Source organism: Macrosteles quadrilineatus, unplaced genomic scaffold (genome assembly GCF_028750875.1).
Source record: "Macrosteles quadrilineatus isolate MER2022 unplaced genomic scaffold, UCM_ALF_1.0 Scaffold_8__2_contigs__length_117827958, whole genome shotgun sequence".
Lineage (NCBI taxonomy): Eukaryota > Metazoa > Arthropoda > Insecta > Hemiptera > Cicadellidae > Macrosteles > Macrosteles quadrilineatus.
This window is the reverse complement of record NW_026542601.1, coordinates 51,891,616-51,914,949: the sequence shown is the minus strand read 5'-3', so window position 1 is coordinate 51,914,949 and position 23,334 is coordinate 51,891,616. Positions and strand designations below refer to the sequence as shown.

At 36.7% G+C, this 23,334-nt stretch overlaps 2 protein-coding genes across 2 annotated transcripts in view; one reads left to right on the top strand and one right to left on the bottom strand.

Moving 5' to 3' along the window:
- LOC129000383 (uncharacterized) overlaps positions 1–5,350 on the top strand; it is an 83,295-nt gene extending 77,945 nt beyond the window's left edge. The window contains exon 2 of the mRNA XM_054427347.1: positions 5,186–5,350. Coding sequence (XP_054283322.1) covers positions 5,186–5,350 — 165 coding nt within the window. The remainder of the gene's footprint in view (positions 1–5,185) is intronic.
- Positions 5,351–5,799: 449 nt separating this feature from the next.
- LOC129000835 (protein SSXT-like) lies at positions 5,800–22,731 on the bottom strand. Its single transcript, XM_054427880.1, has 6 exons — positions 22,450–22,731; positions 15,784–15,860; positions 15,355–15,436; positions 13,203–13,359; positions 11,244–11,359; positions 5,800–6,603 (listed from the first exon to the last, which is right to left on the bottom strand). Exons 1-6 carry the CDS (start codon positions 22,507–22,509, stop codon positions 5,938–5,940), a joined length of 1,158 nt encoding a protein of 385 aa, XP_054283855.1. The 5' UTR covers positions 22,510–22,731; the 3' UTR covers positions 5,800–5,937.
- Between the last annotated feature and the right edge of the window lie 603 nt (positions 22,732–23,334).

The following is a 23,334-nucleotide window of genomic DNA, read 5'->3' as shown; positions in this document are numbered from 1 at the left end:
GAACTCCTGTCTGTGAGGCAACCGCACAGAAACTGTGTGTCTAGTCTAGGTACTCTGTTGCGTCTGCCATAGCACCAGCAGTAAAACACAAGAAGAGAGACTTTGGGACCAAACACTGACAAATGCTTGTGATTTGTAGACAGATGCAGATCTAGGGGTTTAACAGATTATAAAAAAAATATTGAAGTAAACGCAATTTCTTCAAAGCAATCTGTTGCTGACTTTAGTTTGGAGTTTGGATACTCCAGGGGCTAACCTAACCTTACCTTAATCCAAGAACGTACTTCAAAGGCCGGCAAAATAATAATTAAGTAGGCTAGTAAAATTAAAAATAAATTTAAGAGGTATTGAGGTGTTGCTGTAAAATATAGCTTAGGTTTATAGCTAATATAGCTAGGTCACGGTGCGAGGTCTTTCTTCCTCCGCTTCATTTCTTGGACTGGGGTTGGTTGTACCATTTGGGCCGCTCGCTAGTTGAGGGTAGTTTGAACTTTCCTGGTCTATGGTCGGGCGGGTGCTTTGATCTCTGTAGCATTACCGGTTTATTGCTGTGATTCCACTTTTGTCTGTTTCAATGTCGTATTCAAACATCTTAGCTACAAGAACTCAGGCAACAACAAAGGTAATATAACGCGTGTCCCAGTAAGAACGCCGGATTTCAAGAGCGTCTTATCTTTATCTGTATTTCAATAGGAATTCCCAAATTAATAGCGATGTTATCAGTATTATGTCCCATTTGTAGTCATGAACCGCTACACTACGGATCAACGCGTGGTCATAGTTAAAAAGTGCGGTAACAAGTACCGGTACGGTGAATGTTTCGCTGAAACGGTGTGGAAGCTGTGTGCTATTTTCGGATGGGACAATGCACCAAATGAGTCAATTGAATTTATTATATATTTCGTTTTTTTTGTGGGCAAAAGTATTTTTTTTTAGTTATGAATTTGATTTAAAAAAAATTATTGCACTATCCGAAGATTGATTTCTAAGTTCGAAGAAATTGGCTCAGTTTTGGACATTAAAAGATCAGTGCGCAGTTGAGCAGGTCGCTCCCTTGAAAATATAATGTTGAGGCTGTACATGATAGTGTAGAGGACAACGCAAGTACATCGATTCGTCGGCGTAGTCAGCAGTTAGGCCTAGCTCGGAGCACAGTGACAGTACAAAGAATTTTGGTAAAAGACCTTCACATGTTCCCTTACAAAATTCAACTAGCACAAGAGATCAAGCCAAGAGATCCCGTAAAACGGTAAAACTGGGTGGTTGGAAATCAAGATGAAAATGTTATGTTTTCATAAACTCTGCTGTTCAGTGATGATGCACACTTTCATATAAGTGGTTATAAGCAAAACTGTAGAATTTGGGGTACTGGAAATCCTCAAGTCATCGCAGAAAACCCGTTATATCCTCCACGTGTTACAGTTTGGTGTGGGTTTTGGGCAAATGGAGTCATTGGTCAATACTTCTTTAAAAACGAGGATAAAAACGCTTTGACTGTAAATGGTGAACGTTACAGGGAAATGATACGAGAGTTTCTCTGGCCCGAGCTTGAGGAGATGGACCTGGAAACATGCGGTTTCAATTGGACGGCGCAACATGCCATACTGCTTGAGACTTAATTAATTGGCTGCATAAACGATTCCTTATTGGATGGACGTGTAATTTCAAAACATGGTGATCGGAACTGGCCAGCAAGATCATGCGATTTAACACCGTGTGACTACTTTCTTTTGGGATTTAAACTCACTTGTTTTCTCGCCAATAATCCTCAAATAATCCAAGTCCTGAAGGAGGAAATTTTTTGTGCCATTGATGGAATTCAACAGGAAGTGTGTGAAAAAGTGATGGAAAACTTTGTCGAGAGATGTTAGGCTTGTCAGCAGGCATAGAGTATTCACAGACGTCGGGAGACGTCATACCGATTTCCTTCATTCCAACAAGCACAAGTTGTTTTCGTTTAGCTAAATGTATTAAGTGATGTTAGGTTGGTATAGGACTAAGGTTGTGTTGGGCCTGAATAAAAAATATAAGACATAAACTAGCCTAACATGAGTATAAAAGTACTAATTTGAAGTATGCATTTTTTGATGACAAGCTTTCTTTCTTCCAAAATTTGTAACCTGTGTAGGAATTGGACAGATTTGATCCTAAGTGAAAAGAAACAAGACTGAATGTTGTGACTTATTCAGCCATGACTGGGGGTATATCTAGGGGTCTGAAGTAGGTCTTCAGTTTAAGAAGAGGGGATAGATGGCTCAGTTGTATTTAGTTGTTCCACAAGGACAGTACAGTTCTGGCAAAAATTATTAACCAGTTTCAGATAGATCATCGTTATCTAGGAAATGGTTGGATTTCTGTTTTACGTTCAGCAGGATGGAAGACAGCTCCAATTTCTCTAGGCAAAAGAGCGGAATGCTAGGATTTATCTAGCAAGAAGGGGGACTGCTCGGATTTCTCTAGCAGGAGGGTGGACTACAATTATTCTCAAGAGCTTGCAGCATCGAGGATTCCTCCTGACGACGAAACGAGGTTTTACTCTTTTCGATGACTGCACAACACTGACACACTCCCCGACGAGAGAGCACCAACTGACCCTTCCAGGGACCGAGCACGATTTGACTATGGGTATGAATAATGAGTTAATTTCCTCAGTAACAAACATTTAACAAAAATAGAACCAATCGAAAAATTACAACAAATAGGCTCTGCTGGGTTAACGGTCTGTCTCCGATACACTCCTGTATCTCCACTGCACCCAATGGACTTTCGGTTTCCCGCTGGACTTGTGTGGGAGAACACTTAGGACGTGGACCCCTCACACTTTTCCTTGCTTCGAAAAAAAACTGGCTTTTTTACTTTTCTCAAGAAATTAGTTTTTGACTCTCTCACATGACAGTGTGGTCTTTAAGATAAACTAAAAAACAAAATCATTTTGCTTGAAATAATTAAATCAGTTTTATTAGATCCTACTCCACTCCTTTTTGACAAAGCAAAAAAAATCTACATTGCAGAAATATTGGTCTTTAAGTTGAAGTTTTCCTTTCTTCATGCGAACTAAACTCCCATCCGGGAGGATGACTCGGGCTCGCTGAGTTCGTCCTCTTCTTCTTTTCTACGGTTAGAATGGGCCTTTGCTCTCCAGTGTTGAGGGCCAGAGATAAGATAATATGCTGCTGTTCATCTAGGCTTAGGGGGGCCAGTGAAAAGAGGGTTTTCCGTTGTGATTCATGGCAGGTAGTGTAATGTAAAACAGTACTGTAAATCCCAGGCTGAGAACGCACTGGAGGTTTCTATGTGAAAGGCGGGGTTAAATAAGACTTTTATACTATTGAAGAGGTCAAAGTTTAACTTTGGTTCATTCCAATTTGAATTTGGAAAATTTTTGAATCAATGGAAAAGAAGTAAAAACAGCTGTTTTAAGAACCATCAATCCCACTGATCCTATCCACAGCTGTCTGTCTCTGTAGGTTAGATCAAAGATTAAAGAACTACTGGATTGCTCTCAATGGCACTGTTTTCGGTCTAGCTCCCCCCCACTCCCAACTGGCAGAAGCCGACACAGTCCATACACTCACTATTATTAAACGCACCTTTTTAGTTGCTGGTTTGTTGAAATATATAGAGATAAAACATTGCTAACGCATGCCAAACAATTTTTGTTGTTCTAAACATTGTCTGTTTTGTTTCTTGCAGAAAATAACACATGTGAACTCTTTAAAACTACACATTCACTACATTTGATTTTGGAGGTTTTTAGACAACTGATATTATCAGATTATATATGGTAAAATAATCAGTAATAGCAAATAAAGGATAGAAAATACAATATTTGTAATTTTAATCCCATCATTAAACTAAAACATATTATATTACACATTAAAAATTTCTGAATAGAATAAATTTCTTCAATTTTTGCCGCAGATGTATGTTTAAAGTAAACTTGATACTTTTTTCTTTTGCCGTTTTGTGACCTATTTTGTAAGATACATTCTCATCACACAGTGAAAGAAAAAAATATACAAAAAATATATCCAAAAAAGAGCAAACTAAAAACTAAAACAGTTTACTTATATTCCGTAAGAATAACATGGTAATTTTAAATTTACAATTTTTTGATTTTTCTCCGTAGCCAATAATTATCAAAGTCTGTTCAAGAAACTAAATTATTTGTTTTTTAAGCTTTACAAAATGGTTCGGAAAGAAATTGAGAAATTTTATATTTTTAGGGTTGTCTCCATAAACCCCCCATTAAACCCCATTACCTTGGTCCGATCTTGCTAGTTCGCGAACTCATTCAAGTTTATCCCACCATACACCTTCAAGCCTAGTTTCATAAAAACCAAACAAAAAATTACTTAGGTCATCGTGTTCACGGACACACATATAACTCTTATATATAAAACATGTATAACAATTTGAACGAATAGTGTTTTTGGCCTCTAGGGACGTCAAAATGAAAAAGTAAATCAATCCCGGGCCTAGGTCTTACCGTGCCACCTACAGTAATAGCTACTTCCCTATAGGGAAATTTGCTAAAATCAGATATCCTCGTACAAAAAGTTTGCCCGTACACATGCTTGTTTTAGAATATAGGATTTGTAGTTTGTTTTCTTTTTACCTAAATTAATCTTTGATTCTTATATAAATGATACCTACATTACGATATAGTTATTAGTTTTGATCCTGCCACAAAGTTTAATGCAAATACACAAGGTTGCATTAAAATAAGCAAGACAGGCCCGTTTTGCCAGAAGCGTCTGGTGCGTCTGACGCTCAGCGATGATCGCTACAGCGATAATCGCTCAGCGTCCATCGCTCGAGCCTATTTTGCCAGAAGCGTCTGTTCCTTGCGATTATTTTATCAGTGAGTGGTTTACTTTGGTGGCGAAAGGAGTGTTTCTAAAAATGAGCTGTAAAAAGCAAATAGTAAAGTATTAGTTAGCTGAGGAATTAGACGATGACGAGATATTAGAAATGTTGTGCAAACCTAGGGAAGAAGTGTGTGTACGTTTTTAAAGATACCTGAAGAGGTATATTTTAAATTGATAATTGAAAATCACCTCCGCTCTGATGAGACCAAGTTTCACTAGTTTCATCTAGTTTTTCAGTTTTTCATCTTCTTCACTATTGAATCCCCACTTTGATTGTGACATGTCACTAAACTTAAAAACACAACTTATTTAAGGAAACAAAAGTTAAGTCAACAGCTAAACACGCGCGTATTCCAGTAATAATCGCTAGCGACTGTGTCTCCGTCTGCTCCAGGAGCAGTGGTCCGCGTCAGACGCTAGCGTCTCAGTTACAGACGCTGGCGGCTGTAGCGATAGACGCTTCTGGCAAAATAGACTAACCTAAAGCAATGCAAAGCAGTGGGCAGCGATAGACGCGGAGCGATAATCGCTGAGCGATAGACGCACGAGACGCTTCTGGCAAAACGGGCCTCAAGTGAGATTGAGATTTGCCTGTATAATTTGCATGGTAAGTGATTGTAACAGTTTTCTTACAGTGGAGACCAACATTATTCTCTTAAGTATTCTTGCCCCATTGCGAAGCATGGGCTGAACAGCTTGTAAGATTAAAGAGACAAAATACTACATGAAAAGTAAAAGGGAGACTATTTCAAAACTGTTCAACTCAAAAAGTCATAATATAGACACTTGATTTCTCAATAACAGACGAACAGCAAAAGTCAGAACGTAAGCTTCTGCAATCAGTAGACTGTCAATTAATCCGTGTCTTTAGAGCATAGCCATGAAAGAGTAATATGAATAAAACTAGAGGCAAAAAAATACTCAAAAATGACATGTCAATAATTTATTTAAACTAAAACATCAGTTTAAAAAACACAAACACATGCACTAAAATAGATAGGACAAATAAAAGCTACGTTAAACATACATTTAAATAAAAGTACCTAAGTAAATGTATACACCAAGTTTACTGAGGGTTCGGTTGATAATTGTATCCAGGGTATTGGCCTTGTTGTGTAGGGGGTGCCCCAGGAGTGGGGGGTCCCTGGGGTCTCGGATATTGAGAGGGATAGCCCGGAGCACCTGCGGCAGGATACTGTCCTGGATAACCTTGCTGGTAGCCCTGTGGATATGTCTGTTGAGTGGCCGGATACGACTGGGAACTAGGATACTGAGAGGGTTGGGAAGGGGTAGTGGAGGTTGTAGACGGAGGGTAACTTGTGGGAGGATACGTCTGAGTGGCGGCCGATGGAGCTATAGTGGACTGGGGAGGGTAAGAGGTTTGTGGATTAGGTGAAGCAACAGTGGAAGGTCCGTAGTTGCTCTGTGCCGGAAAACCTCCCTGTGGGGGAGGAGCAGCACCCTGCTGTCCCGCAGGAGGGTAGTTCCCAGGGTAGTTTGACGGTGCTGACTGCGGTGGCTGACCACTTGGATATCCTTGGTAGCCGGGGCCATAGCTGCCTTGTGTGTTGGTGGGAGGGTACCCCGACGGGGGGTTGTTGTACCCCTGGGAGGGTTGTTGGTAGTTAGCAGGGGGGTTAGCTCCCCCGGGTCCATATCCTTGAGGCGGTGGCCCCTGGGACTGAGGAGGGGGTCCACCATAGCTAGAGGGCTGACCAGAGTTGGGATAGCCCTATGAACAAAACACAATTAGTTAGTGTGAATTATTAAATTTAAATAATCCTATAAAAGAAATACGCGACGGGTGTCTCAGACAGAGTAGAGGTTTACCGAAAACCAGAACTCAATTACTCACTTAATCACACTCCTTTTTAAGGGAATATTGAATTTTAAAAAATCAGGATCAAATTGCTATTTGTCTTCAGGTCAACTTTATATAGACAAGAACAGTGTTTATACTGTTCTGTATCACAATTTTAAATGTTGAATTCGCACATAAAACAATATTAGGTTTTTGCTTTTTGTACCATTGCAAATAATATTTTAGATCTTATTGGAAATAAACAAAAATGCCTACACAAACCAACTTATTAGTATGATTTAGTGAAGATCAAAAACCGAAATTTTGCACATCAAGAAAACAAACTAAAAATAAAACTAAAAATTATAATTTCAAACAAAAGTAAAAACTCAAATAGGACTCCAATTTTATCTCTGGTTGTAAGACAATAATCAGTGTACAGTTGCAATATTCCTCAAAAATTTTTGTTTTAACTCTATAGAATGTTAAAAAAATGTTCCTAAGAGCTTTACATTTAGTTGAGGATTCAATAATGTGAATAGCAGCTTAGCAAATTTAATGGAAAGGCAAATCCTTTCTATGGAAGACAAATTGAATTAATGATGTTTATATTTAAGTTTTGAAGATGTTAACAGTAAAAAGAGGATGGCCGATGACAGATGACTTGTGACCTTGGCATATTATAAAGATACATGGGGCGTAATCTATATCTATCTTACTTATTTAATACGCAAGCAGGTTTTTTGTGACAATTACTCCTCCGAAACTACTGAACCGATTGATATGTTTTTGGTGTCATTGGAAAGAGCGTAACGTGAAGTTGTGCAGGAAACCTTCTTTTTAGGGAAATAATTAGAGTGTGAGGCCCTGGGGCCCTTTAAAGTTTCGTATTTCTCCATAAGGATAACATGGGAGATCATTTTTATTTACAGAAACATGTGTTTGTTACTTGAAAATAATAGTCAAAGTCTACTAAATTGTTGTATTATGGCTGTTAATGTATACTTACTACATTTCAATCAAGGATTGTGTACCTTAAATTTTACTCATAATGGATCTCACTACTTTATTTTAATGCTGGGAATAGAAAAATTTAGTCGAGACTAGGTTACCATGATTTAGAAAACTTTACTATAATAATGTATGTATTTAAAATCACAAATCTTTGGAATTATTAATTCATTAGAAACGAAACAGTTGATCGAGAAATCAAACAAATCATCTACCTACTTCATGTGAATAATGTTTTTACATAAACATAGTTTTTTTTAAACCAATAACTTGATTCTTTTTTACTTGTGGGTGTATTTTGAGTTTGCAGTTATGAAAGCACCAAGCCAAGTAACTTTTATCTAATTTTCTTTATAAACTAACAGTATGAATGAATTACTACATGAACTTGACAAGTTAGGTAATTAATTGTCAGTATTAATTGTCAAAGGGAAGAAGAGTGGGTCCTCGAAAACAGACGAAGGCGGAGACACCCATCTAGAAAATCCAACTGACTTTTAAATATAGACTTATTTTGATTTTGAGGATACAAATTTGCCCGTCTGGAACAAACTTAAATACCTTTTAATTTTTTTTTAATAGGAAGATGCTAATTTCTGTTATCTGTGGCATTTGCAGCACAAGCACTTTAATTAAAGAGCAGCACTGTTCTTAGCCAGACCAATTTCAGTCATGGAGCAACTATATACAGGGTGTCCATAAAAAACGTTTCAGGACTTTGGGAAATGAATCCCCATACTAAAAGGAAGAAAAAAGTTTATGGGAAGGTATGTCCGAAAATGCATATTAACCCAGATATCCGCCATTTTGTTTTTTATACAAAAATATTTTTATCTGTGAAGTTTTTTATTCGACGATTATGAAATTTGGTAAACATGTTAATATACACAAGACCTATAATAGAAAAAATAATAAAGTTGTTCCGATTGTAAATTTCAAAATGGCGGCCGTTTGAATTTTTCTAACTTAAATAACTCAAAAACGGCTAATTCTATGAAAAAATGTCAAGAATACTTTTTTTTAGCATTTTTAATTTCCCATCAAACGATACCAAGATCAAAAAGATCGGACAAAAGATAACTGAAATATAACGTTTTTTGTGTAAAAATAAGGCAAAGTTAGTAGAGGAACCCTTAATTTTTGCCTTATTTTTACACAAAAAACGTTATATTTCAGTTATCTTTTGTCCGATCTTTTTGATCTTGGTATCGTTTGATAGGAAATTAAAAATGCTAAAAAAAAGTATTCTTGACATTTTTTCATAGAATTAGCCGTTTTTGAGTTATTTAAGTTAGAAAAATTCAAACGGCCGCCATTTTGAAATTTACAATCGGAACAACTTTATTATTTTTTCTATTATAGGTCTTGTGTATATTAACATGTATACCAAATTTCATAATCGTCGAATAAAAAACTTCACAGATAAAAATATTTTTGTATAAAAAACAAAATGGCGGATATCTGGGTTAATATGCATTTTCGGACATACCTTCCCATAAACTTTTTTCTTCCTTTTAGTATGGGGATTCATTTCCCAAAGTCCTGAAACGTTTTTTATGGACACCCTGTATATATGTTGTTTTAAGTAAGGTTACATCTTTTAATAGGATACCCATATTCATTACGGAAAATTCTGGCCAGGGTAATATTCCTGAAGGTAACTTTAAGACTAAAATACTTGTAGTAGGTATTCATGGAAGTGATTTTGTGATAAAAATATTGTTTTTTAGTGTTTATTTTTAAAAGTGTTTTCTTCAAGCAGCATTTTATGACCCTCAAAATATGGTACATAGGCCTACTGGTTTGATATGATAAAATGTTTAGTTAAATGTGTTTTTAAAAATCTTAAAAAAAAAACTACCATATAACATACTTGAACTTGAACACTTTTTAATATAAATATACTAACTATGATACGCAAACAGCTAGAAAATGGCTGGACTGCTTCCCTTCTAAGGCCTTATTATTACTGTATTTAATTTTCGACGTCGAGTCAATATATAACACGATGAATTTGTTTTCCAAATTCATAGGTATGTTTTTTTGCGGGGCATTGAGCCGCACAGGTTCACTAGTACTTATTTAATACGCAAGCAGGTTTTTTGTGACAATTACTCCTTCGAAACTACTGGACCGATTGACATGTTTTTGGTGTCGTTGAAAAGAGTGTTACGTGAAATTGTGCAGGAAACTTTATTTTTAGGGAAATAATTAGAGAGTAAGGCCCTGGGGCCCTTTAAAGTTTCGTATTTCTCCATAAGATTAACATGGGAAACAAAAATTATTATAAAACTCCAGCTGTTGTTAGAAATTAAAAGTGAGAAGAACATATTTCAATTGTAAACAGTCAATAAGTTTGCTAATTTAACAGTTTGCTACAAACATTTACTGACTTGGTAGAAATGAAATATTTACTATTTGAATTTGGGTTGGCGTAAATATTACAATGGAAAAAAGCTAGAGAGGCTGGATAAATTGATATACTAAAAAGAAACCTCAATGAACACTGTGCTGCATTTCTTAGTAATCATTGAAAGAGCCGATATGCAAACTATGGTAACATAGGAAAGTCATAGAACACCACCAAGGAGAAAAAATAGTAATAATGTTTTTTTTATGGACAACCTAATGCGGCTATGAGTAAGGCTATTTGTAGAAAACACTAAAAAACAAGTTCAGCTCTTGAAAAATGATAAGATATTTACAAGAAATGTTGGTTATATCGATCTGTTAGGTACATCTTGAGTATTTCCATAATCTTTGAGTCAAATCTTTTAAAGTCATCAGTAATTATGACTGTTATTCGTTTTAAAATAACGCCTGTAATACTTAGCAATTGCTCGAATTAGAGCAACTGGGACACTAGTATATATTAAATTAATAAAAATTGCAGAAAAAATTGGCATGTTTGAATTTTAATTTTTCAAAACTCACCAGTTGAATCTCAAAACCAAAACTCTTTCAAACTTTTCTTAGGATTGCAGATTCTTTAATGAAATATCACTAGAGGCTAACCTAAATGAAAATGAGGTGATGCTGGCAACAAGAAACACAAAAACTATTAATATTACATATGTACTGTACAAAAAATAGGAATATTTCTCTGTCATTTACAGCAATTTTAACCCAAGAAGGTTTGGGTTGAGAAGAAATATCTCTTTCCCAATAATCTTTCTTCTTCACACAAACCTTGGTTGAAAACAAAGTCAGCTACAATGAAATGATATCTAATTGATATGTAGAGTGCTTTTGCGATTTTTGTGGCAGAGTGGATTCTTTTTCCAATCAGATAATCTGGCTTCTGCTCAGTTGCCTACATAGTATTAACATAGTAGCCTACATAGTAGCTGCACACACAGCAACAATTTTTTTTTTTGCCAAATCAACTAATGTACTGCTAAATAAGCCACCACCCACCAATCGGGGCCTGGGGGCAGAGCCCCAAGCGAGCCAAAGGCTAGTCCAAAACCTACACTGTAAAAGTCTTATATTAAATAATTAATTTTTTCGTAGAATTACAAACAACTTTTAACATGTTAAGTAACATATTAAAGAGGTACCTGATTAGGTATTGGAGGCTGGTTACCCTGAGAATACTGTGAGTTCGGGTATCCTTGTTGTGGATTCTGCTGCGGTGGATAGCGATAAGGCTGCGGCCCTGCTGCGTTTGTTGGCCCTGAACCGTAACACAGCAGGTTAAAACAACTTTGAAGCCTTACCAGCGGTCCACTGGTGGGTCGCGGGAAGAGATAAAACTTTTTTTTTATGTTCATCCGGCCCTGTACTTATTTTTTACTACTCAGCCATTTAGGCACCTGAATAGTGCAAAGCGCTTAGCAAGGAATCCATTAAAATATTTTCAGTACCTGTATATTCAAAATTCCAAATGATTAATTAAGGTTAAAACAACTTTGAAGCCTTGCCAGCGGTCCACTGGTGGGTCGCGGGAAGAGATAAAACTTTTTTTTATGTTCATCCGGCCCTGTAATTATCTTTTACTACCCAGTCATTTAGGCACCTGAATAGTGCCAAGCGCTTAGCAAGGAATCCATTAAAATATTTTCAGTAGGCCTACCTGTATATTCAAAATTCTAAGTGATTAATGTCCACAGGATTTTTCACTCTACAATATGGATGTTCAAATACTAGATGTTTGGAAACACGTTATGGCATTTTAACTTTCCAAACTAATCCTAAGTTCCTACGAACTTCTTCCTTCACACATTCCTTACCAAGCAGTTAACATTCTATGTACAAGTGTGCCGAGGATGGTTGATACTTTATAGTAAATGTGTTAACATGTTCCCTACCAGCAGTCAACATTCTTTGTACAAGTGTTCCGAGGATGGTTTATAGTAAATGTGTAAACATGATCCCTAACAGCTGTTAACATTCTCTGTACAAGCGTGCCGAGGATGGTTGATACTTGATAGTAAATGTGGTTGATAGTGAATGTGTTAACATGTTACCTACCAGCTGTCTACATTCTCTGTACAAGTGTTCCGAGGATGGTATATAGTAAATGTGTAAACATGTTCCCTACCAGCTATCAACATTCTCTGTACAAGTTTGCCAAGGATAGTTAAAAGTAAATGTGTTAACATGTTCCCTACCGGGTGTCAACATTCTTTGTACAAGTGTGCCGAGGATGGTTGATAGCAAATGTGTCAACATGTTCCCTACCAGCTGTCAACATTCTCTGTACTATTGTGCCAAGGATAGTTGAAAGTAATGTTAACATATTCCTTATCAGAACATACAGAGGAGATGTGCAGAGGATGGTTTATAGTAAATGTGTTTACTAATTAGAAGTACTACCCTGGCACCTTAGAAGTTAGGATTAAATGTTAGCTTTTTTATTCGTAGGAAGACTGGTGAGTAAGCCTGGCATTTTTATACTCGGGATTAAATACAGCTTACAATTAAGGTAAATATTAAAGCGATGATGAGTGTGAGGGCATTGTTGAACCTTTGTGGAGAGTGGCTCTTATCTTTATTAAGATAACAGATCCATTGTTACTTCCCAGCTAACTTGAGCGAATCCGAGCATTTTTATTTGTAAGGCGGTATGGGATTGCTTAGAGTGAAAGCCATTACCCCGGTGCACCGTACACCTTACAATCTGAGGTTGTGAATACTTAGACAAATTTCCCAATAAATATTAAGATCTTATTAACTCTGCCTTTCCATTAGGCCTACAGCCCTTTAGATAGTCATTGGACACAGAAGTAGACATTCCACCTGTAAACGGATCAGCATAAAATTTGGCATGCTTATTCAACACAAGCCAGCAATTTTCATCAGCACACTATCTCAGTGGCTCAACTGAACTACATTCATTTTGAATCAAAAACTGGCAATGAAATTGGATGGAACATCTACTTAATAGTCAAAGATGACGCTCAGTAATCTAGTATTTTCTCCAAATGCCAGCAAGTCCGGAATTGGAATCTAGTGTAACTGATTAAGTTTCAGTGGTCCTTGTCATGATTTGCAGTATAACAAGAACTCATACTCACTCTGTGGAGGCATACCCTGGCCCCTGTAGTTGGGTTGTTGAGGGAAGCTATTGGGCCCTGGTGGCTGAGTGGGGGCCCCATCTGTACTAGGGGTCCCAGCTGGCCCTGGGCCCATCATGCTGTGCTGGGGATGCGATGCAGGCATACTCTGGGGCGGCTACAACAATCAGAAAAAGTGATAACCTTCTGGATAAAAATTTGTAATCAATTTCTAAATCATTCATAAATGGCTGGATAATGTCACGTTAATATCTTCAGACAGGTATTATTTTTAAATCAGTTTTACAATCCAATTAAACTTCACCTGGTGATTAGTGATATATGTGTATTTTAGTGATAGGCGGATCCAAGAAAATGTCCGTATCAGATCCGGATCTTGAAAAAATCGGTAATTTTTTTTCAGGGGGCGGGTTTTTTAAATAACTTATATGGCTAGGCAATTTCACAGTATTTGTTGATATTGCAATATTCATATGGCTAGGTAATGTGACAGTAAATTTTGACGTCAATGACATATGGGTAGGCAATTTTAAAGACTATCTGTCTTATCTGACTATCTTTTATGTACACAGATAGTCTTTTATATGGACACAGATAGTCTTATATATGGACGCCCATCCGCACGATAACTTGAGTAATTTTTTTCCGATTTTGATCAAATTTGGTTTGAAGGTGTAAGGCAGGATAAACTTGAATGAGTTCGCGAACCAGCATGATCGGACTATGGGAACGGGGGTTTATGGGGGGTTTTATGGGGTAAAAATAGGTTTTTCCCATTTTTGACCCTAAAAACATAAAATTTCAAAATTTCTTTTAGAACCATTTTGTAGAGCTTAAAAAAACAAATAATTTAGTATATTGAAGCGTTATTATGCGCCTAATTGCTACGGAGAAAATAAAAAAAAATTGTAATTTTAAAATTCCCATGTTATTCTTATGGAGAATAAGTCAACTGTTGTAGTTTGCTTGTTTATGAACATGTTTTGATCAAATTTGGAAAATACATTAATTTCTTACTAAACCACAGTACCTTGTAACATTTTACATGAAAAAAACTTTTTACCCTCTCTGTTGCAGCAAACCTAAATACTCATTAAACTAATTCTGTTTAAATAGGGAATAAATGTGATATTTTTAAGGAGACATTTTAGTTAAAATCCAATCAGACAAATGGAAATTCGCTAAGTCTGCAGGTTTGCTGTGGCGGGGGTATTTTATTTTAAAATACATCACTATTACAAAACGCCTGTTCTTATGTATAAATTGTACTTTATAAAGGACGTTTTGTGTTAATAGAATGGAAAAAACTCTGATATAGCCCAAGATCCGATTTTTTTTGGATCCGAGCGGGCGTTGTTTCTAGCTCAGATCCGGCGGATCCGGTAGTCCGATGTCTGGATCCGACCATCACTAGTATATTTTAATTTTCACAAAACCTTTGATGAAAGTCGACTTTATACTTATGTATGATACATTTATAACTAGACATTATTGTTAGTTAATGAATTCGTCTCAGAATGGTTATTTGTGATTTTGTCACAAGGATGTTATAGGACTATGTTGAATGATTGGGCTTAGTTTACAGAATTGCCACAGAAGCCTGAAGAACCTGAGAAAAGTCATAAACCTACATATCAGATTTGAAGTACGTTCACAAAATTGAGTCAAATGATTTACCATTCTTTTCCTCCATGGTATTTTGTTCAGGTCTAGAACAACAAACTTATAATGATTCACTGTCATCCAAAATAAACTGAATGCTGATCGTTTCAAACTTTGTTAACACGGTAGGCTATGATATGTGTGGTTTTGAATTGAGTAGGGATATGTTTTCCTAGTTGTCACAAGTCAACAGTGCTGTCAAGGAACTAAGTAGGGATGGTTCTCCTAGTTGCCAATACCAGTAAACAGCACTGACGTTGACGTCAGGCAAAGATGAGATTAAAGCACTGTAAGTAGGCCTAGCCTAAATACTAAGCTCGTCATGTCACCATAAAGACTTCCACTAATGCAATTGAAATATTTTCCAACAAGAAAAGCATCTATATATAGAACTTTTAGACTTATAAACAATTGCATGGTATATTTATTATAAAACAAAACAATTGCATGGTAGGTATAGTTATTATAAAACAAAACAACAAAAACTTACTGGAAGCAAAGCCTGAATGTTCTGGTTGGCATCTGCGATGGAAGCTAAGTACACCAAATTCCTATGTAAAACTTGCTGATACCTAAAAATAAAAGCATAGTCCTATCACTTAATGTACACATACCCAATATAGCTACCATACCCAAAACATATACCAAAGGTAAAACAATGCTAATGATAAATAGGTAGGTAAGTTAATGAATATGTAGAGGTTGTGGTGTAAGGGGATGATAGCAGATCAAGGGACTGAAAATTAGCTAAAAGGGATACTTAAAGTAGGCTAACTACTTTATGCAGGCTTTTAACTCATCCTAGACATTTTGATTCCAGGCTGCTTTCAGATTCCATTCTGACAGCTGCTATTGAAAATAAGCTTACTAGGCCTAATCTAACTTGATGTTGATTATTTTCATATTCTAAAATACTTACTGCATGCATTCCTGTACTTTTCCTTTGCTTTGATATTCTTGTATCGTTTGGATGAGTTGGCTGTTTTCATCCAACATCTGAAATGTAAAACAAAATTGAATTCCCATCAACACAAAATAATCAACGCCGGTGTCGCCTTGGATTGATAACTCAGCATGTAAAACATTTTTCAATAACCACATCCAAGGGTGGATTCAGAGAGACATTTCCAGCCTCTAAATTTGAATACCCGTAGAAGAGGTTCTTAAGCACCTGAATAACTAAATTCCAAAGATGTGCAACATAATTAAGTTAAACTATTACTATTAGTTATGAGCTAGGATTTAGGATTTGTTATGGTAATTTATTCTTAGGATTATGGATCTACCTCTGACTCATCTCACAGTAATTAAAGACACTGTTCTAACCTAACCCATCCTAACTTCTGAAACCGTTTAAAATTCTGTTTTACAGTAGGCCTATATGACAGAAAAGACATGTGAGGTAGGTAGGTCGGGTTTTACTTGGATTCATGACTGTATTAAGTCCTTTGAAGGTAGGTTAGATTAGGCTATAAGTTTAGGTTATAATGAATCAAGTTGTAAATTTATGCTAGTCTACCTCCAGACTGTTTTTGCACTATTGAAATATAGTGTAGGCCTAGTGTAAACACAATCTATATATAAATACGCAAGCAGTTTTCTTTTCACAGTCATAACTCGATAACGACTTGACGGATTTTAACGTTTGAGGTGTCAAATTAAAGGTATTTTCACGTAGATGTGCAAATACGTCTCAGAATATTAAGAAAGGGCATCACTTACAGTTAAGGGCTAAAGTTTGGGAACGGTGGCGCTATCTGTTGACATTAGATCAAACCATCAAACTCAATTCCCTTTGTTTACAACTAAACATATGGATGTAGTTTGAAATAATTTTTAAGTTTAACCACAGACTGAAGGACTTATTACATTCAGAGCAAAGCCGGAATTTTATATTTTTATTTAAACATCTGTTAACTAAGCCTGGTTCATAAACCCTTTTTCAGTTTCCTAGCAAGACCTGACAACAAATTGTTTGTAATACTGTGGTAGTTAAATTTATTTGTTTAACTTACATCGTATTTTACTGAATTATCATGTAGTTTTGGTTACAGTTCGGTGTGATTAAGTGAATGTTTGAACGTGATTATTCACAGTGCAGTTACCCGTTACATTACCATATTATAGGCCTACTGTAATTTACAAATACACATTGTATATTACATGATACAGTAATATAAAATTCCTTTGTAGTATTTTCTGTTGATTGATTAACTTTCGTATTTTATCTAAATTTAAAATTAAATGCCACCAGTAAGACGAAGAACTGTGAGTGGCTGGAGGGAACGCAAACGAGACCGCTTGCATCGAGCCTCCCAATTTGACGGATACAGACTACAGAGTGGCAGTACCGCTGTGGTGATACATACAATCTTGGACAAATGAATGTTACATTTTTACATTGTGGTGGCTTACATTTTAAGCAAGAAAGGACTGGCCGAGACAGTTCAATTTTTAATCTTTGTTGCCACAAATGAAAGGTGCGTTGACCTCATTTGCGGAATTCACCATACTTTCAGGGACTTATTGGAAACTCCCAATCTGAAAACAGGGCTGTGAGGCTTGGATCCAGAAATTATCTGGATAAAATTCATCAATTCAATTCCACCTTTGCAATGGTCAGCTCTGCTCATTTTGACGAGAGGGTCACACAGGGGATCTACAATTTTAAGATCCATGACAAGTTTTAGCACCGAGTATGTAATCTAATTCCTAAAGAAGGTCATGATCCTGAATACGCACAGATCTATAAGTACGACGTTGGCACTCTGGAACCCAACAGCCGTGTAAAACAATTCAACAAAAAATGCAATGAAAAATATGTGGGAAATAGGGTCACAATGCCAACCCATTTGCCCAATCTCTTAAAACTGTGGCAGAAATTTGTTGGGACGAGAGCTTCGAGGAGTCAAGTTAGATTCTTATGTGCATAGTAAGAGACAAGATAAGTGACTTCCTCCAGCTAGTTTAAAGCGGAAAACAGAGCACCCTCTGGCCAAATAAATCTTTGTTTTTTGTTTTTTTTTATTTTCAAAAATTAATAGTGTTAAACGTGAATCCGTTCTAGATACTTCGTTAAATCCACTCTTATGTTCCCAACCGGAGACTTTGGTTGGGGCACATAATTTAGCTCTGCTACATTAGGTCTGAAAAGCTCACTTTACAGTGTGTGGTTGACATATCTACGTTCTCATGGAGGGCACCCGCCTACAGTACAAAAGAGATAATCAAAGCAGTATGAGAACGGATCTATATTTAAATATTGTAGCCCTTCCGTAGATTACTTTAATAATTATTTTCAACATAATATTTTTCACATTTCTATAACGAGTCATAGAAATTACTTTAGAGTGACTCTATGATTGAGATTTTGCTGTTTATGTTTTTTGGTTTTTTGTTAGGCCTATTCATTATTTATTAAAAGTTGCAGTTTTGCTCGATTTCGAGCAACAGGTTATCTAGTAAATACTAATTTTACAAATTCAAGCATTTTTTTAATTACCAAAGGCTACCACTATTATAATTGTGCAAAACAGTCTGGAGGTCTAACATACCCTCCTCAGACCCAAGGGTTATCCTGAAATATTTGTTTATAAATTTTAATTTTTAGGTTTAAAAGAACTATAAAAAAGATGTACAATACAACAGATGTTTTAATTTAGAATATTTTATGAACCTTTGTAACCTATAGGGTCTCAAATAATACAAAAATAGGTTGTCAACGAAATAGGTAGGTGCTTGTAATATCATTATAGTTAGACAAAAAACTTGGCCAAAGTATCTGAAAATAAAACTGAAACAAAAATAACCTGTAATAGTATATTTCGTACCTAGGGCCGAAAATGAGGTTTAGCCAGTTTAGTGTATGATGACTACGCACGGCCGTAGTGCTCAATTACCTAGGATTGTAAAAATTGTAAGTAGCCTTTATCTATAAATTAACTTAGTTCCAGAATGAATTAAAGATTGCATCAAGTACAAAACACATTTAACTTAAGTTTATACGAGTAGATGTAGTATTAAGTACCAGTAATTGATCAAAATTAGTTTAAGAAATAGGCCTACATTTTGCAAGCTGGATGAGAACTAGAGCTTAAGTTCATACTTAAGTTAGTCCTGATCATATGTTTACCTTTCAAATATTATGTTTGTTTAAGGGCCATTCTGAAATTGAGTGGAATTTTTCTCCCTCAATGTTTCCTACCAAAAAAAAATTAATATATATAAAATCCAATGTATTTTGTTTGCTTGTCCTTTATGGACTCCGAAACCACTTGACAGATTGTAATGAAACATTCAGGCATTATTAAGCATTACCGTATTCAAGGATGCTTTGTGTGAAGTTTGGTGCAGATCCGTCAAAAGGGCTCCGCCCCAGTGGCTCTGGAGTTTCCCATGTTAACCTTATGAGAACTCATATTTAAATGGAATTAAAGAATGTTAACATCTGGTTCAATTAAACAATTTGATTCTGTGATGTTCAATAGCATTAAAAAGTTAATAGGTTTACCAACAGGGTGCAGCACTATTTTTTTAAATTTATGACAACAGCTTAATTAGCAACCAAAAGGTGAGTGAGCGTAGCAAACGAACTTCAACCTGGAGGAGAGTTGGCGTAGCAAACGAGCTAACCTGAAGGCAAAAGAGCGCAGCGAACGAGCTCCAGCCTAAAGGTGAGTGAGCGTAGCGAACAAACTTCAACCAGGACGTGATTGAGCCATGTGAACGAGCTCATCTTGAAAATGAACGAGCATTTGACATAAAACCACATTAGGACAGAACGACGTCTGTCGGGCCAGCTAGTTTAAATATATAAACTTAATATTTTTTTTATAAATAACTTAAAGCAAGATTGTAATTAGGAGATCCCAATGTTTTTTTATTAAAGGTAATCTTACGTTTAAGAGAAAAAATTCTGTAAAGTACCGGTACCCAAAATGTAACCACCCATATGTTTCTTACAACACTGACAAGTGACTTATGGAAAAAAATCATTGAATTATGTAACAAACTCGGTGAAACCCGTCAAAATCGATGGTTACTTTCTAGCCTTACCATTCCACTGTGTTTTTAACAGTAGGTATCATGATGGGTTAGCCTCTGGATCGAAAATTGCAATATAAAATGGTTTAGGTTACCTTTTGCGTCGAACGATCCTTGTGTAGTAAGTGATAACTACAGCTGTTTCATGCCGCTGGGGCACTTCTTATCTTGACGCTCTACAACCTGAAGATGTGCCCCAGCGGCATGAAACAGCTGTAGTTATCACTTACTACACAAGGATCGTTCGACGCAAAAGGTAACCTAAACCATTTTATAGTAGGTATCAAATGATTGGAAGTAGTAATAAGGTAGGTAGGCATATTAGAAAATAAGGGTCAAAGGCTATGATAAATAGAAAAAAATAAATAAGCTAGAGCCTAGGCCTAAGTTTTTTTTAGGCCTACTTAACTTATTAGTTTTACCTTGATCAAGCAAATGCCTTTAGTTACGGGAAGTACCTACAAAAATAACAGTAGGTAACTTACTTTGGTACAGAGGCCACCCATTATAGAGGGATTTTTTTTACTGGAGACCAAAAATAACTAAATTACATTGGAATTGGAAAGATCAAACTTTACATAGGGTAATTGACTTTCTGTCCAAATTTAGCCTACATGATTGGCTTTGAATGGTGAGTCGGTGGCTCAGTTGGTAGTGTCGCGGACTTTGGGCCCAAGGCAGCGATGTCGTGGGTTCGGATCCTGGTCACTGCCGATAACATTTTATCAGTACAGTTCACCTTTGTACTGTACCGGCTCACTCCTCCTTGCTTTGCTGTAAACGATCCACGCACGGGCGCTTAGTCTATGTGGACGGACAAATGCAAGGTTAAAAGAGGCCGCCAACCTCTTTAAAAAAAATAGCTTATTCCCTATATGGGAAATTCGCTAAAAATTACGATTAGCGGTTTTTGAGTTCTGCCTCCCAGAAGGCAGCGATGTCAGCGAGGATTGAGTTGAAACAGAGGCCACCCTTATACAGTGCGCTGCGGCGGTTATGTTAGATTGGGTTATCATAAATATGTTTACGTAAGCTAGACCCGTCCTCGCTTCGTTCAAAAGAATATCACTTACTATTATGGATCGACAAAACTTACCTAGCTTAGAGCACGGCAATAAATCACTCAGGACACAGTCCCAGATACAGGCGGTGTCAGAGGTGATGTGAGTGCCGGTCAACGACCTGACTTGGAGGGGATTTGGCAGGCGAAAGTATGACTAATCTGGTATTGTTCGATTCATAATGAAACGAGGAAAGTCCTACAAACATATTTATGATAACCCAACATAATATAACCGCCTCAGCGTATAAGGGTGGCCTCCATAAAATACCAAAGTAAGTTAGGGCCTACAAAAATAACAATCTCTTAACTTAGGTCTACTAAGTTAAATAACTCGATTCAACATTTTCAATCATCCAACACCCTCCTGGTTCTTTACATGTTGGAACATCCAAAAACAATAAAAGGCTAACAGAGGGTAAATTAAGTAGGCTGCCTATTAAGTTAGGGCATGAGCACCGATAGTCGATGTTTTCGAAACATCTTTGTTTTTCTGTCGATGTTCGATGATTTTACATCAATGTTAGGTTACTTACCAATTTTTTTGTTGTCACATAAAAAATCGCCCTTGATGGATTTATTCCGACGTTTCCCGGGACCAAGACAACGTCCCGCTTCCTCAGGTAATTAAAACTTTAGGTTTCTCGCGTACACGAGCTGAACACCTAACCACGACTGTTGTCTTGGTCCCGTGAAACGTCGGAGTAAGTTAAATCCATAAAGGACGATTTGTTATGTGTGTGTATGTGTGTATTGTATGTATTCATGTATTGCATTTTGACGAGTCCTGGATTAACAAATAAGGTGAGTGAAGCCCACAAGCTGATCAATAAGTCAATGGTTGATGTCTATGTTAAAATCAATGGTGAACATGGATGGTTAACCTATCAAAGCTCATCCCTAGTAGGTAGGTATTTCTGTTAACTTTAACAGAACAAAGCAAGACCTGTAGGTAGGCCTAGGCCTAACTTAAAATTACGTTTGCCGTCTGGCCAATTTAAGTACCGGTAGGGCTGCACTTTACTTTAAGTCCTACACTCATACGAATTAAACCAAACGGTAAGTTATATCGAATGAAACAATCGAACAATCAATATTTTTATTTGAATGCGTGTAGGACCTAAAGTTAAGTGCAGCCACCGGTAGTTTAGCTTAGGCCTACACAATCATACACAGTCATTAGGGTAATTGTCCAAATGTAAGTTAGGCCTATGTCAAATCAGATATCAGAAACTTTTTACTGTCGTAATTTGCAAGGTACATAGGCCTACATAGGATGACAAAGTCAACTATTTGGTTATAACTTAAGTTCAACCAGGAAAAGAAAACTAGCCTAGGCCTACTTAGATAAAACAAATAAATAGACAAAATAAGTTATTTGTCTGGGCAGTCACAATGAACCAAAAATAGGTAAATAGGCCTAGGCCTATGGTAGTTAATCTAATAATTTAAGAAGTAATTTCACTGATTAGGCTATCCTACCTTTTGAATCTGTACCGTGGTAAGAGGCTGCCTCCCTCTTTGGACGAAAGCGACCGACATGATGATCTTACGGTGAAATTCAGTAAACCGAAGCAATACTTCTTAAGTATTTTAAATTTATCTATAGAAACCTACAAATTTTATTGCCCGACGACAAATCGATTTTTCATTAGAATTCGATATCTACCTTTGAAATGCAGTAAAATTTCACCTTACGAGTAAAATAAAATTAAATTACTACACTATGATTGATTGACTCAATCACCACATCCCGAACCGGCGTCAAACCAACAAAACCAAACTGAAACTGAAACTACAAAAAAAACATGAAAAGATGAAAGATGAAACAACTCGAAAACGAAACTAAATACGAAAAAAGAAAAGATGAAAGCACAATAGAGACACGACGACGCAACCGAGCCAAAAATCAAAATCAGCCGAGCCGAACCGGAACCAAATGATTTTAATGAATAGCAATTTAGCAATAACCTTTTCTATTCCTTTTTATTCCTGTTCTCTTCGTACAGACGTACACTCTAGTGACTCTGCTGACTCGAACCACGGCCGCCTTTAACTACAGGCCGCGGCCATCGAACTGGCAACGTCGCAAGTGGTGCTGTGTCACGTGACTGTTTTGTTTACATTTTGTTTGGATTGGAAGCAGCCGACGCCGACACCACGGCCGCCTTTAACTACAGGCCGCGGCCTTGTAGAATTGGCAACGTTGCAAGTGGTGCTGTCCAACCCCGGAAGTCCCATAAGATAACATGGAAAGCAAGTGACACCAGCTCAGTAATTTACGGATTATTTATTTAAATTTAAATGTATGATTATAAATCCATTAAAATATTTAATATAAAACATATAGTGTTCTAAACCAAAACG

Bases quoted from the DNA above. Each gene is read 5' to 3' on its own strand.
- LOC129000835 (XM_054427880.1), bottom strand. From the start codon at position 22,509: ATGTCGGTCGCTTTCGTCCAAAGAGGGAGGCAGCCTCTTACCACGGTA. The intron at 15,861-22,449 runs GTAGGATAGCCT...TTTACATTTCAG, and splicing joins CCACGGTACAGATTCAAAAG to ATGTTGGATGAAAACAGCCA. The intron at 13,360-15,354 runs GTAAGTTTTTGT...TGATTGTTGTAG, and splicing joins ACATTCAGGCTTTGCTTCCA to CCGCCCCAGAGTATGCCTGC.